Source organism: Achroia grisella, unplaced genomic scaffold (genome assembly GCF_030625045.1).
Source record: "Achroia grisella isolate CSIRO2021 unplaced genomic scaffold, CSIRO_AGI_Agris_v1 utg3600, whole genome shotgun sequence".
In the NCBI taxonomy this organism is placed as follows: domain Eukaryota; kingdom Metazoa; phylum Arthropoda; class Insecta; order Lepidoptera; family Pyralidae; genus Achroia; species Achroia grisella.
In genome coordinates this window covers 443,375-458,358 of record NW_026712819.1, presented here as the reverse complement: position 1 = coordinate 458,358, position 14,984 = coordinate 443,375, and the positions used below count along the sequence as shown (strand labels likewise).

At 32.6% G+C, this 14,984-nt stretch overlaps 1 protein-coding gene across 1 annotated transcript in view; it reads right to left on the bottom strand.

The window, feature by feature from the left end:
• Positions 1 to 14,984, bottom strand: part of LOC131843991 (uncharacterized) — a 391,676-nt gene that overhangs the window by 117,608 nt on the left and 259,084 nt on the right. The window contains exon 9 of the mRNA XM_059192779.1: positions 315 to 461. Within this exon, the coding sequence (XP_059048762.1) occupies positions 315 to 461 (147 nt within the window). The remainder of the gene's footprint in view (positions 1 to 314; positions 462 to 14,984) is intronic.

The following is a 14,984-nucleotide window of genomic DNA, read 5'->3' as shown; positions in this document are numbered from 1 at the left end:
ATTTGTCTTCATGAGTATGATTGTTTGTATCGGTCTGGGTATTTTCTATGTATAATATGTATGTATTTACAAAAAAAAATATCTATGTATTTGTATCAGTTATCTAGTACCCATAACACAAGCTCTAGCTAGCTTAACTTGGGTCTAGATGGCTCTGTGTGAATTGTCCTGAGATTATTATTATTATTTTATAATTACTTACAACGAATACATCCACGCAACTCGTTGAGATTCACATAAAATTTGGTGATAATAAACTATAATCTCTAATAATAATGTAGCTAGAAAAATTTATAAAAACATGCGTTTCTGACCGATAGATCGCCTCCATAGAATGGGTGTATGACGAATGTCTCGTTGCCTATATGTATGACGCCGGACACGCCATTGCAGGTGTGAAAGGCGGCTGAAGCACCAGGGTAGTCTTTTACTGTACCATGATAGTAGCAATGCTCGATTTCCTGCGAAAGAAAGAGAAAATACATGTAATTATTCGTTGGAATCACAAATAAGGTGACTAGGTTTTTTATTGTGAATGATAGTGGAATGGTGCACCCGCCTGCGCTAATGGTTTACGAGCGAGGCACCAGTGGAGGATGATAGGATGAACATGAGGTCAGGTTTCCAGGGGGAACCGCGTGGAGGTCAATCTGACATGGTACATTGCTAGTAATGGGGTTATAAGTCCACATTACTGACAATCCCCTTCCTCTCAGGTTAGCTGTTGGTAATGTACAAGGTACAAGCTGTTATAAGGCTAAGATAAGGACGGTGTTACATATGAATGTCGATGGTTATAAGGCACAGAGGAAGGGAGAAAAAGAGATTCTTTCAATTTTCGTGATCTGAATACGCTCAAAACAAAGTAAAAAAATATTAATTAATATGTAACACTTTCACTATAGGTACGTAACTATTGTTTGATAGAGAATATTACTATGTTTATGTTAATACTAGCTTTTGCCCGCGGCTTCGCTCGCGTTAATTTATCCCCTTAGGGGTGGAATTTATCAAAATACTTTCTTAGGGGATGCCTACGTCATAGTAGATTTATGCATGCTAAGTCAGTCCGATCGGTTTAAAATTGATAAAGTTTCATACAAACTTTCATCCCCTATTTTATACCTTTGGGGGTAGAAATAATCAAAATTCTTTCTTAGCGGATGCCTAAGTCATAACATCTATCTGCATGCCAAATTTCAGTCCGATCCGTCTAATGGTTTGGACTGACATAGTGATCTATCCACGCACCTTTGAGTTTATATATTTAGATAATGAAATAAAAATGTTTAGAATTGCTTGTACACTGAATTGAATGGAAATATTTAGTTCTAGAATTGAACAGTGACGCCGTGGAATGTTCGAGAAGAACTGAAAAAATGTATAAAAAAGAAATACTAATGTTCCACGAATGACGTTCCAAATTTGAAATTTATAATTTTATTTTTAAATGCATGATTTGGCTATTTGGGATCGCACGTTCGATCGTGACGTTCTAAATTTGAATTTTATAATTTTATTTTCAAATGTATGATTTGGCTATTTGGGATCGCACGCGTGACGTTCTAAATTTGAAATTTATAATTTTATTTTCAAATGTATGATTTGGCTATTTGGGATCGCACGTTCGATCGTGATGTTCTAAATTTGAATTTTATTATTTTATTTTTAAATGCATAATTTGGCTATTTGGGATCGCGCGTTCGATCGTGACGTTCTAAATTTGAATTTTATAATTTTATTTTCAAATGTATGATTTGACTATTTGGGATAGCACACGTGTCGTTCTAAACTTGAATTTTATTTTTAAATGTATTATTTGGCTATTTGGGATCGCAAACACTATACAAGATAACTTGACTGCCTCGGTGGTCTAGCGGTTTAGCACACCGCTTTACTTCCGATGGTCGCGGGTTCGATTGTTTTCTATGTATATTATGTATATATTTAAAAAAAAAATAGTTATATTAATTATCTAGTACCCATAATACAAGCTCTGCTTACCGCGGGACTAGATGGCGCTGTGTTAATTGTCTACGGATACCTATTTATTTAAATTGACTATATTCTATTCCAATATCACCGTAATAATCCTTTGTATAATCATTATATCCCTTACTACGTAGATACTGTTTAAACTTTAAACACCGCTGGAACTCGTCAGAGGATTTCCATTAATTGGCTTCTAAATTTCACGGCCTGTCGAAAACGCTTACGATGATCAAAGTTAAAAGTGATAACTCTTCTATCAGATCAAATTTATTTTGAAACTAGCTATTACGATCAACTTTGTACTTTTCATTATCATTACATAGTATAAAACAAAGTCGCTGTCGCTGTCTGTCCGTCCCTATGTATGCTTAAATCTTTAAAACGCAGCGGATTTTGAAGCGGTTTTTTAATAGATAGAGTGATTCGAGAGGAAGGTTTATATGTATGACTAGCTACTAGCCCCGGCTTCGCTCGAGTGTACATATATTATACATATAAACCTTCCTCTTGAATCACTCTATTTATTAAAAGATACCGCTTCAAAATCCGTCGCGTAGTTTTAAAGATTTAATCATGTATATTAGACAACAGCGACAGCGACTTTCTTTTATACGTGTACACTCGGGCAAAGCCTGGGCGAGTAACTAGTTCTGAGATAAAAGAAAGACTATTGTTATATCCGTCTTTGAGATAGAATATATCGTCATTTAAATAAATATTGTATAAGAGTTTCTTGGTAAAATAGCTCATTATAAAATTGATGAGTTTATAAATCACAATAATGATTTTTGTGGTAAAAAAACATAATATTTATAATATTATCTGATTACACAAATAATGAGCATTTGAACTTTTTCGTACCTTTATAATAACAATATATTAATTATACGAGTATATTTGATGACCTCTGTGGTCTAGCGGTCTAGCACACCGCTTTACATCCGATGGTCGCGGGTTCGTCTCCTCTCACGGCACAAACATTTGTATTTATGAGTATGATTGTTTTAATCGGTCTGGTAGTTTTCTATGTATAATATGTATGTATTTACGAAAAAAAATATCTATGTATCTGTATCAGTTGTATAGTCTGTCAGTTGTATAGACTAGATGGCGCTAAGTGAATTGTCCTGAGTTATTATTATTTCGTGTTTAATGAAATATATATATTTAATGAATTTTTCTAAGTTTTACATATTCTCATTCAGTTCATAACTAAAAAATAAGCGAAGCGCGGTCGCCCAGGTACATACTATGAACAGAGACCTACACACCGGTTGAAAAATGTACATTTCATTATCAAATAAGAACTTACATTCGTTCAATTCAATTCATGAATGAATAGGACCATTTCGATTTCTTGCGAGCCGTTTCGGTTTTCCATTCCTTATTGGGAGAGGGAAAAAAGAACGGAGCCTAATTGTAAGAGGGTTTCTCACGGTCGGCCAAAACCACGGGATGCGGGTGAAGGTGTGATTGAAATAAATAAGTAGTTTCAACTACACAAAAAGTACACAATATTCTGCTTAACGACTGGTGCAGGTACAGTTTTTTATACTATGACGAACTCCTTACTACCTTTTATATATATTTTATACTTCTACAGTGGCAAACAAGCTTACGGCCCATCTGATGGTAAAGCCTATTGACGCCTGAAACATCAGGAGTGTTACGTGCGTGTTGCCAACCCTTAAGAAACGTTAATATACCCTTTTTAAAAACCCCACGCTGTAGTCTTTTGAGAAAACCTCGGCAGGTTCATTCCACAATCTAAGTGTACGCGGGAGGTAGCTCCTCTGAAACCGCACTGTCCGAGACCACTTAGGTTGTAACCTGTGGGGATGAATTCCTTATCGATGGCGAGCGGTGCGATGGTAAAAATAGCTGTGGGCATCATGTCGAACAATTACTCAGAACACAGTCCATTGTATAATCGGTAGAACATGCAAAGCGAAGCGAAGTCACGCCTCAAGCTAAGTGGTTGGCTATTATATACCAATTTTTTTTTATTAATAATGGCGCTTGGTCTTACCTCATCTGATGGTAAATGGTAAAAAATATTTCTTTTTAATTTTATAATTTTCTATAGCCTATTTAAAATTCCCTATATGATTATTTATATTTCTCTTCTTTTATTTAATAATGTTAGATCGGAATGTGGGGTAGAGCGTTATTGAAATAAATAAGTAGTTTCAAACACAAAAAGTACACAATATTCTGCTTAACGACTGGTGCAGGTAAAGTTTTTTATACTATGACGAACTCCTTACTACCTTTTATATATTTACTAGCTACTCGTCCGAGCTTCGCTCGGGTGTACATGTATTATACATTTTAACCTTCCTCTTGAATCACTCTATCTATTAAGAAAAACCACTTCAAAATCCGTTGCGTAGTTTTAAAGATTTAAGCATACATAGGGACATACAGCGACAGCGATTTTGTTTTATACTACGTAATGATGATTTTTAATTGTATAATTTTCTATAATCTATTTATATTTTTATCATAGAATTTCACTTGTATATTGGCGAGTGCAGATGGCACTACAAACCAGCGGAAGGACTTATGGAGCGGCTGAAGGCCAACTGCCGCCTGACGGATACGACTTTAGTCTGAGGGCACCGCTAGGGGTTCGAACCTCGGCTCAGGCCGTCGTAACATCGGTCCCCATTTGAATTGTACAGGGAATCGATCGGAGAGGAACTGTTCTACATTGTGTTCTCTATATTTACATGCATTTTCTTCATTTGTTTGCTGTGAGTATAGTTATTGTTGTGTCACAGTGTATGTTGTAATATATATATTCTGTAGTTTTATAAGTTTTGTATTAACATAATATGGCGCCTATAATTTGAATTAACATTATTTCAAAGTGATAATCAAATATACATATGATACTGAAACATAAAAGAATTCTTCAAATAGGTACAATGGTTAGGAATCTCTCTCATTTTTATATTACTATAGACATACTGAAAATGGTTATATACTATTTAGTTCAGTAAAAGATTAAATAAGATAATATTTTTGTTTATATTTATATATATTAATGTATATTATTTTTTATGAAAATTTATATTTTTTGACATGTCTCATTTATATTAGTGCACCGCCAATAATCTCTCTCTGCACCACTCATGGTTGCCTGGTAGATAACACAGCATTTCTTTTGTTTATTTATTTAACTTAAATGCACAAAAATAAAGTGTACAAATGACTAAATTAACATCACATCATAATGTCCAGTCATGTTACAGCTTCGTTTTCTGTTTAGTTTTCATTTCTTTTGTTTATTTATTTAACTTAAATGTAATAATATAATTTAACAAAAATAAAGTGTACAAATGGCGGACATAACAGCCCGCCATTTGTACACTTCATTTTTGTGCATTTAAGTTAAATAAATAAACAAAAGAAATGAAAACTAAACAGAAAACGACGCTGTAACTGAACATTATGATGTGATGTTAATTTAGTGAGTAAAACCGCGATGCACGACTAGTTATAATATAGAGCTCTCATTGACCATTCCAGCTTCCATACTCCACAAGATCTCCCTTCCATGCCGACGTAAAAAGGCGATACTAAATGACAAATTAGGCCATCTCGCGGAGCACAAAATTGTACCCTAAAATTATTTATTGAATTCCGCCATTTTTAACGGCCAAATGCTATCACGATAATGTCTGTCAGACCTCTAACTTATAGGTCGGGCATGATAAGAATTTTTAATAGCAAATTTTATTTCACACAGAATTTGCACCGTGCGAGGAATCGAACCCGCGACTATTGGAATTAAGTCGAAACCGCTAGATCATCAAATCTATTAATAAATTCAAATTTAAAATATCTTTATTCATGTAGGTCTACAGACTCTTATGATATATCAAATCTACCGTCAGTTCGGAATGATTTCGAGATAAGAACTGACAAGAAACTCAGCTCGTTTTTTTTTAATGTTGTGCATATTTACAATAATACTATTTTATTTAAATTCAAATTTGGGAGAATAGAGTGACCACCAGTATATGCTATATAAAAAAAAATCAAAAAATCTAATCAGTGTTCGCAACCTGAACAGACCAGTCCCCACAAGCAGCACCCGTTCACGAGTATGACGGATGAGCCAGCCATCATTGCACTCAACCATATTAGAGGGAGCACATGGACCCGGGCCACCACGCCACCACAAGTTTGAACTTTATAGCAAGCATGACTGTTTCAAGTTACTCCACTACTACTTATTATTATTTAGGATTGAAAAATACATACAACCCTAAATTTTCACCCTTCTAGCATCAACCCCTATTTTTAATAGCGATTTAGCAAAATATTTGCCGGGACAGCTAGCAAATAATTAAAATAGACTAATTTAACAGTATACTGTCTAACCATACGCATGGCATAAGCTGCTAAACTAAACTAAAGTTTTCCTGCAAGGCTCTGAATTTGAGCACCACATTGAGTTTTATTATCTAATGTGATTGCTAGAAAGACATTATATTCTTGTATATAATCTTACATTTTGACAACCTCGGTCTAGAACATATAGCGGTCTAGCACACCGCTTTATCCATTTCTTGTTATCGAGTATCTTGGTATCATTTGCTTGTTATCCAGTGACATGAAAATCCATTCCAATAAAAAAAAAAACATTATATTTTGACGGCCTCGGTGGTCTAGTGGTTTAGCACACTGCCTTACCTCCGATGGTCGCGGGTTCGATTCCTCGCACGGCACAAACATTTGTATTCATGCGTATGATTGTTTGTATCAGTCTGGGTGTTTTCTATATATAATATGTATGTATTTACGAATAAAATAATATCTATGTATTTGTATCAGTTTTCTAGTATCCATAACACAAGCTTTAGCTAGCTTAACTTGGGTCTAGATGGTGCTGTTTGAATTGTCCTGAGATTATTATTATTATTATTGAGTTTTCATTTATGTAACAATAAAATCATATACACAAATGCTACATACGTATGTACAAAAGCACATGTTTTATGCGTGAGTAAATAAGATTTCCAATAATACATCTCAGCGACGGAACGTTCATGATTTTCGTTTCGGGGAAATAAATTTATTTTCGCTACATACAAAAGAGATGCGAAATAACTTCTATTATTACGCAAAATATTGCAGAAATGTTGAGTATTTATAACGAACGTTAGTTATTGTTGTATTATCTCTTATGTTGTATGTGTATTGTTATTTGATTTATTTATAACAATATATAATTGACCCCGCATAACACGTTTTGCCATATAAAGTCGCTATTAAAAAATAGGGGTTGGTGATAGAAGCATGAAAAACTAGGTTGTATGTATATTTTAATGTCACATTATAAAAATATTTTGTACAAAAAATAAATGTTAGGGGTGGCCAACCCTTATCACTTAGTGGTGAACATGAAAAATAGATAGTAGCTGATTCTCAGAGCTACTGAATATGCATATAAAATTTCATAAAAATAACTCATGCCGTTTTGGAACTAACATTGTGACACGAGAATTTTATATATAAGACTAGTTACTCGCCCTGGCTTCGCACAGTTGTACATGTATTATATATATAAACCTTCTTCTTGAATCACTCTATCTATTAAAAAAAACCGCTTCAAAATCCGTTGCGTAGTTTTAAAGATTTAAGCATAAATAGGGACAGACAGCGACAGCGACTTTGTTTTTTACTATGTAGTGATGATTATTATAAAATGCTCTATTATATGGAACATTTAATTAAATATTCGTATTCGCGAAGTACGAATTGATATGATGATCTGTCATTGTAATTAGTAGTTAGTTAGTATGTTTTTTTGCCAGTATTACTAAAATTAATTATTAAACAATATATTAATTATAACAAAACTTGTCGTTTGTTACCTGATCAATGTAATATATATTCTTTATCGCATAGATAATACAATGCTAATACAATTTAGAGATACTATGAGTAAAGGTGAATTTATCTCTAGATGAGATCTCTTTCAGTCAACCCAGAACAGTGGCATTGAGTGGGTATTATTCGAAATAAATATCAAAAACTACTAAATAAAATACAAATAACACATATAATTGTATATTTTACATTTTCAATGAACCTAAAACTAAAAACCTTAAAATTTATAATATAACTAGCTTTTGCCCGCGGCTTCGCTCGCGTTAATTTATCCCCTTAGGGGTGGAATTTATCAAAATCCTTTCTTAGGGGATGGTTACGTCATAGTAGCTTTATGCATACAATGTCTCAGCCCGGTCGGTTTAAAATTGACAAAGTTTTATACAAACTTTCATCCCCTCATTTATCCCCTTGGGGGTAGAATTAATCAAAATCCTTTCTTAGCGGACGTCTACGTCATAACATCTACCTGCATGCCAAATTTCAGCCCGATCCGTCCAGTGGTTTGGGCTGTGCGTTGATAGATCACTATGTCAGTCAGTCACCTTTGAGTTATATAAATTTAGATAACTAAAATATATTATCAAAAGTCCCTTTAGTCAAGATTCCGAAGATACTGGCAGCGTTCCCCCTTTGAATATCTAGACTAATTCTTTGCCTGAGATACCTGCAATTGTATATTTACTTTTTTATGTATATTGCCTTGTGTGTTTGTGTTTTAACGCAAATAAAAATTGTATCTATCTATATATCCAACTGCAGGGAATAATGGCAGTAGAATAATATTTTGGAATAACAGTAGCACGGGTGACTTCTCCGTTTTCTTCAAATATCACACCGGGGAGCACTACTCGTTGCTTTCTATTATTTGTTCAATAAACAATATTTTTTCTATCGAAACTCTTATAAGTATACCTGATAATTCCTACCAAGAAAACAGTTCTTTTAATGAAGTAGGCGTAGAGATAATATCGTAATTGAGCACAAGCCATTTTATAATTTAGAAATTCACTAACAAAAGATTTTTCCATACATATCATCAATTATGGGATGAAGACATTGTTTTTTTTTAAATATGCATGACAAATAGTTTTTGATATTTGTTTAAACTAATACTCTTAAGATTTAATCTTATTTTCATTTGTAATTAGCGCTGAATTCCAGAATCTCGACGTCATACACGGATTGTTTTCTAGAAATTTGTTGTTTTTGCAAAGTAAATGTAATTTAATTATTGTATGATTATAAATTGTTAATATAATTTATTATTGTTATACATTATTTCATATAATTTTAGTCATCTCACTCAATTTTGAAAATACATATTATTTTGAATAATTATAATTAATACTAATTATTATTATTTGTTAAATTTATAAATTTAATATTTACATTAATTTAAATTTACATGTTCAATATGTATCTGAATATGGAACTATGTATTTATTTATAAGTACATGTTCTTAGAAATAAATACATAGTTCCATATCTACTCAAAGGAAATAAATAAATAAATTAATGGTTTTAGAAAAGTATTCTAGTTTCTGTAGGAAAAACTTAAAATTCATACCACTGAGAATATTTTCTAAGAATGAGTGCATAGTTCTGTTTATTATCGCATGCCTCTTACTGTGTAATTAAATTAAAAAAAAAATAACTTCTTGCTTATTACTCTTGTGAATGGAATGAAATTCGTTCCGAATGAGTTAGTTCTTTTATTCTACATATAAGAATATGACTCTTCAAAAGTGCTTGCATTGAGTTTATTTGAATGAAGATTATTTCTACGAAAAAAACCGTAAATTGTTTTCTAATGGTATTCTCCTTAGATATGATAAAAAAAATGTTATAGCACAAAAAAATGAACCTGAAGTGGATATACTTGAAGCTCCAGCTCTCTTTTAACGACAGGATTAATCGATGTCTAAAGAAAGACTGTGCTATGGAAAAAACGGCCAGGCGAAAACTGTAGGGCGGCCACAATCCGCAGACTAGTAGCACTTATTTAACAAAGTAACAATTAGACGATAAAGAAAATTAGTTTTATTTTTAAAAGATAGTTCAGTAAGTAGATGTATAACAATTTAGATGTGATACAACAAAATTCAAATTTGAGCAGACCAGCACTGAAGTCAAAATTAAAAAAAGCACTTTTAAGTAAAGTTAAAAATATAAATCGTAGAAGTTAAAAAAAAAATAGATCATTGTTAAATTTTTGTGTAAATGTGTATGTGCATAGATGTGTCTAGGTTGGTAAATATTATGAAAACAGCTATATTTTGATAACAAACTGTTCTGCAGTTTGATGAGTCATTGTATAAAAATAAATGTACCAATCTTTATTAAAGTAATAAAAAAAGATATGATATTCATTTTTATAATTTTTAAGGTTGTCAGGCTAAGTTCCTAATTTTTTTTAAGTATAGAAAATCTACATAGATTCAACAACCCTCCCTAATGAGAGGGTGTGATATTTGAGATATACCAGTTTACCGTTCTATATTCTCTTATGAAAAAAAGAAAATTAAAAATCATCTAACAATCTCGGTAGATCTATTTAGCACACCGCCATATTCCGATGTTGCGGGTTCGATTCACGGTACAAACATTTGTATCCATGAGTATGATTGTTTGTATCGGTCTAAGTTTCTATGTATAATATGTATTTACAAAAAATATATAAGTATTTATATCAGTTGTCACAAGCATAGCTTACCGTGAGACTAGATGGCGCTGTTATTTGTCCAGGATTATTTATTTCATTCAGGTACAGAAAATACTCATAATATTGCTAACAATGGCGTCTCTGACATTGTTAGTAACAGAGAATCCGTTACTAACAATCCTTACCTTACAAGATGGTACGTAGGAAGCAACGCGAGTCTGCCGTCACTCTTATAAAAATTTACCTCGTAATAAATTTATGTCTTAACAATTTCGGTGGTGAGCGCGGGCGCAATTTATCATCGGCAAAGTGACGGCAGGAAAGTGGCACAGTTTCGTTCCATTGAGTGGTTTTTATGCTCGGTACATTTATAACAAAACGCGTTATGAGAAGCCTTTATGAAACTTTGCGCGAGGAACACCTGAAACGTTTCAGTTTCAGCTGGTTTCAGGCGGAAATGCTTATAAATCTTACGGTTGCCATGTTCGTATATAGGACGAGACTAAACGTGAAATATCATATATATCGCCCATATGAAATATATAGTCAATGTGTCTGATGTATAAGCTATACTACTGTAAAGTTTCATCAAAGTCCGTTCAGTAGTTTTTGCTTGAAACACTAATAAAACAGAATAACAGATAAGCTATAAATTTCATGCGGATAAAACCGCGAGCACAGCTAGTCTATTCATATAAAGCGATCAATCGCTATTTTCTAATCCAAGCGAAAATCACGAATAAAATCATTTAATTTGCAATATTTTGAAATTAAAATATTAACTTATTAATTCTAATTGTGTCAACCTAAGTGTAAGGTATACAACCACTTGAAATAAATACGGGAATTTTATTTTCCGTAAAATATAATGAGGTTGCGAAGAAAAATAAAAATAAAGAAGTGTAAGAAGACTTCCCGTGAGAAGGGTAAAGGGCACAGCTTTGGCTGTCAGTCAATTTGTGTCAGTTGTTTCCGATATTTTCTCTGTAAGGATACAATAAATATATCAAACGTCACATTATTTTAAAATTAACTTCGCAAACTCGACGCGTCGATAGCAAACGCTCTGTATATAAACCGCTAGTAATATAAAATAGCTTCTTCAATTGACAGTTTAAGAACAATTTTCCGGTGTTACGATATTTGTATTTTCCGGTATTTGTTTTGTTATAACTGCATCTAGCAATTTATACTCCTTTTTCAAAATTTGCCTAAGTTACCTCAATTTAGACCTATAGTGATATAAATTGCCTTCTAGAATTATTAATTTAAGAACAAATTTATGGTGTTATGTTTTTTGATGCAATTTATATTCCTTTTTCAAAATTTGTTTATGTTCTTTGTTACAATTTATATTCCTTTTTCAAAATTTGTTTATGTTCTTTGTTACAATTTATATTCCTTTTTCAAAATTTGCTTAAGTTACCTCAATTTAGACCTATAGTGATGGGAATTGTTTTCTAGAATTGTTAGTTTAAGAACATTTTCCGGTGTTATAATATTTGACACAATTTATATTCCTTTTTCAAAATTTGCTTAAGTCACCTCAATTTAGGTCTATAGTGATGTGGAATTGGCTTCTAGACTTGTTAGTTTAAGGCCTTTTTTTGCCGTGTTTGTTCACAATAGAATAGAATAGAAAATCATTTATTCAAATTAATTTAATTTAAGCACTTTTGAATAGTCAATATTTGTTTTTTTCTAATCTACCGCATATCTAATCTTATTCGGAAAGCAGTCTCATCACAAGAAGAATAAACAAGAAACTTGTGTGTTGCTTCACAATTCTTGTTCTTCAATGAAACTTATATTTCTTTTTCAAAATTTGATTAAATTAGCTAAATTCAGGACCAAGCCATCTAAGCAGAGACTTATTTTATTCCAAAATATACATGCAGTATCTATTTAAAATACATTTAATAGACTCTATGGTAATTCATACAATATACTATTTTTAAATTGTATGGATCTAAAACTTTCATACTACCCAACGGATTTTACTGTAATTTTCAGCAATATATCGAGTGATTCAATAGGAATTTTATATGCATATTACATGTACACCCGTTTGAAGTTGGGGCGGGCAGGTGGTAATAATATAAATGTACCTGGCTATCTGTCTGTTTGTTGTATCTGGCAATTGTACAGATATCAATGAAATTTGATATGAATATTGAATCACAAGAACGGGCTATCTTTATCTTAAAAATATTTTTGAAAGGGATCTCTTCTGCTTACAACCCCTATTTCAATAGAGGATGCAAGTTTGAGCAGACGACCTCACGAGTAATAATAATACAATACATTCGTATCAAAATATATAATACATACATAATACAATATTTATTTCAGGATAATTCACACAGCGCCATTTTAACCCAAGTAAAGCTAGCTAAAGCTTGCTAGATCACTGATATAAATACATAGATTTTTTTTCGTAAATATATACTTATTATACATAGAAAACACCCAGACTGATATAAACAATCATATTCCTGAATACAAATGTTTGTGCTGTGTTAGAAATCGAACTCGCGACCATCAAAAGTAAGGCGGTATGCTAAACCACAGAGGTTTAATTTATAAATGTAATCTGCCTAAAATACTTTTTTATATTGGAAACACTGAATTATTTTACTACAATAATGATATAGTGTAGTTACATATAATAAATTTGTATTCACAAATGTTTGTGCTGTGTGAGGAATCGAACTCGCGACCATCGGAAGTAAGGCTAAACCGCTAAACCACCGAGGTTTAATTTATGAATGTAATCTGATTAAAATACTTTTTTATGTTGAAAACAATCAATTATTTCACTACAATACTTATATAGTGTAGTTACATATAATAAATTAGAAAGTGAACCAGCCCTACAGGGAGAAACAATCGCGATTTTTCACAGCCGCTGCAAATATAATTTATGACACACCTCCTCAGGCATGAAAAATGAAACAGTGACGTCACCACGCTGAAATTCATCTTCCCAGAATCCCCAACAAAAGCCGACAGTGCGCAATAATTAAGAAACGACCGGAAAGAGAAATGAAATGTTCTAGAAATTAGACACTTTAAATTATACTAGTTTTTATTATACTAGTTTCCGACGGCCTCGCTGGTCTAGCGGTCTAGCATACGGAGCATACCGCTTTAAGTCCGCTGGTCGCGGGTTCGATTCCTCGCACGGTATAAACATTTGTATTCATGAGTACGATTGTTTGTAGCAGTCTGGGTATTTTCTATGTATAATATGTATGTATTTACGAAAAAAACATATCTATGTATTTGTATCATATATATTATATATATAAACATATATACCTATTGACTAGGTCATTCTTTATTGTACTGTAAAGTAAATTAATGTTATTAAGAGGTCTTCGTGGGGTCAACTAGTATATAATCTATACATATAAATGAAATTGGAGTGTCTGTTTGTAATATTGAAATAACCGTTTTTTACTACATGCATATGAATACAAGGTACATACACCACAAAATCACTTTTCCTGTCGGTCTGTTTGTTCCGGCTAATATCTGAAATGGGTAGACCGGTTTTAACGGGACTTTTTTTGGTAGATAGCTGATGTAATAAGGAGTAACTTAGGCTGTTTTTTTTTTAAATATAGTTAAATACCACGCGGACGAAGTCGCGGAAACAGCTAGCATTAAATAAAAAAAAAAAACAAATCTAATTGTAATTAAAATGAGATTTAAGAGCACTCTCCTGTCGTACATCATTAAGTCTACGCATAATTCGTCGCACACTCACCGGGGAGAGCGCTACAAAATGTCAAAGCTTTTACATGTGACTTGATGGACTTCGGCGTTGATTTAATTCTTTGATGTCAATTTAATTAAAAGCTATTGTGTTTGTAACTTTGTTGATTTCGCGAGTAACATTATATTGTAAGGTGCTAGTAGCGAAAGTTATATCGAATAGAAAAACTAATGAATATCAATCATTTAGAAATTAAATTAAATGTTTTATTTTTCTCAACTTTTGGACATTTCAACTTAATAGTGTTAATTGCACAGATGTTACCTACTCACTACTAGATATGCCACATTGTTGGGTTGACTGGTAGAGATCTCTCTTAGAGATAAGTCCACCTTTGCTCACTTTGTATATGTTTAAGTTTACAACTGTATTTAAAAGTGCAATAAAGAATATAACCATCATCATCATCATCTGCTTCATCCTTATCCCATTTATTTGGGGTCGGCGTAATATGTTTTTCGCTTCCATTCATCCCTGTTCGCAGTCATCGCGTTATTTACTTCCTTTCCTACCATATCATCTTTCACACAGTCCATCCATCTCTTTTTTGGCCTTCCTCTGCCCTTATAACCATCCACATTCATTTGTAACATCTTTCTTAAAATATTATCCTCGTTCCTACGCATTACATGTCCATACCAT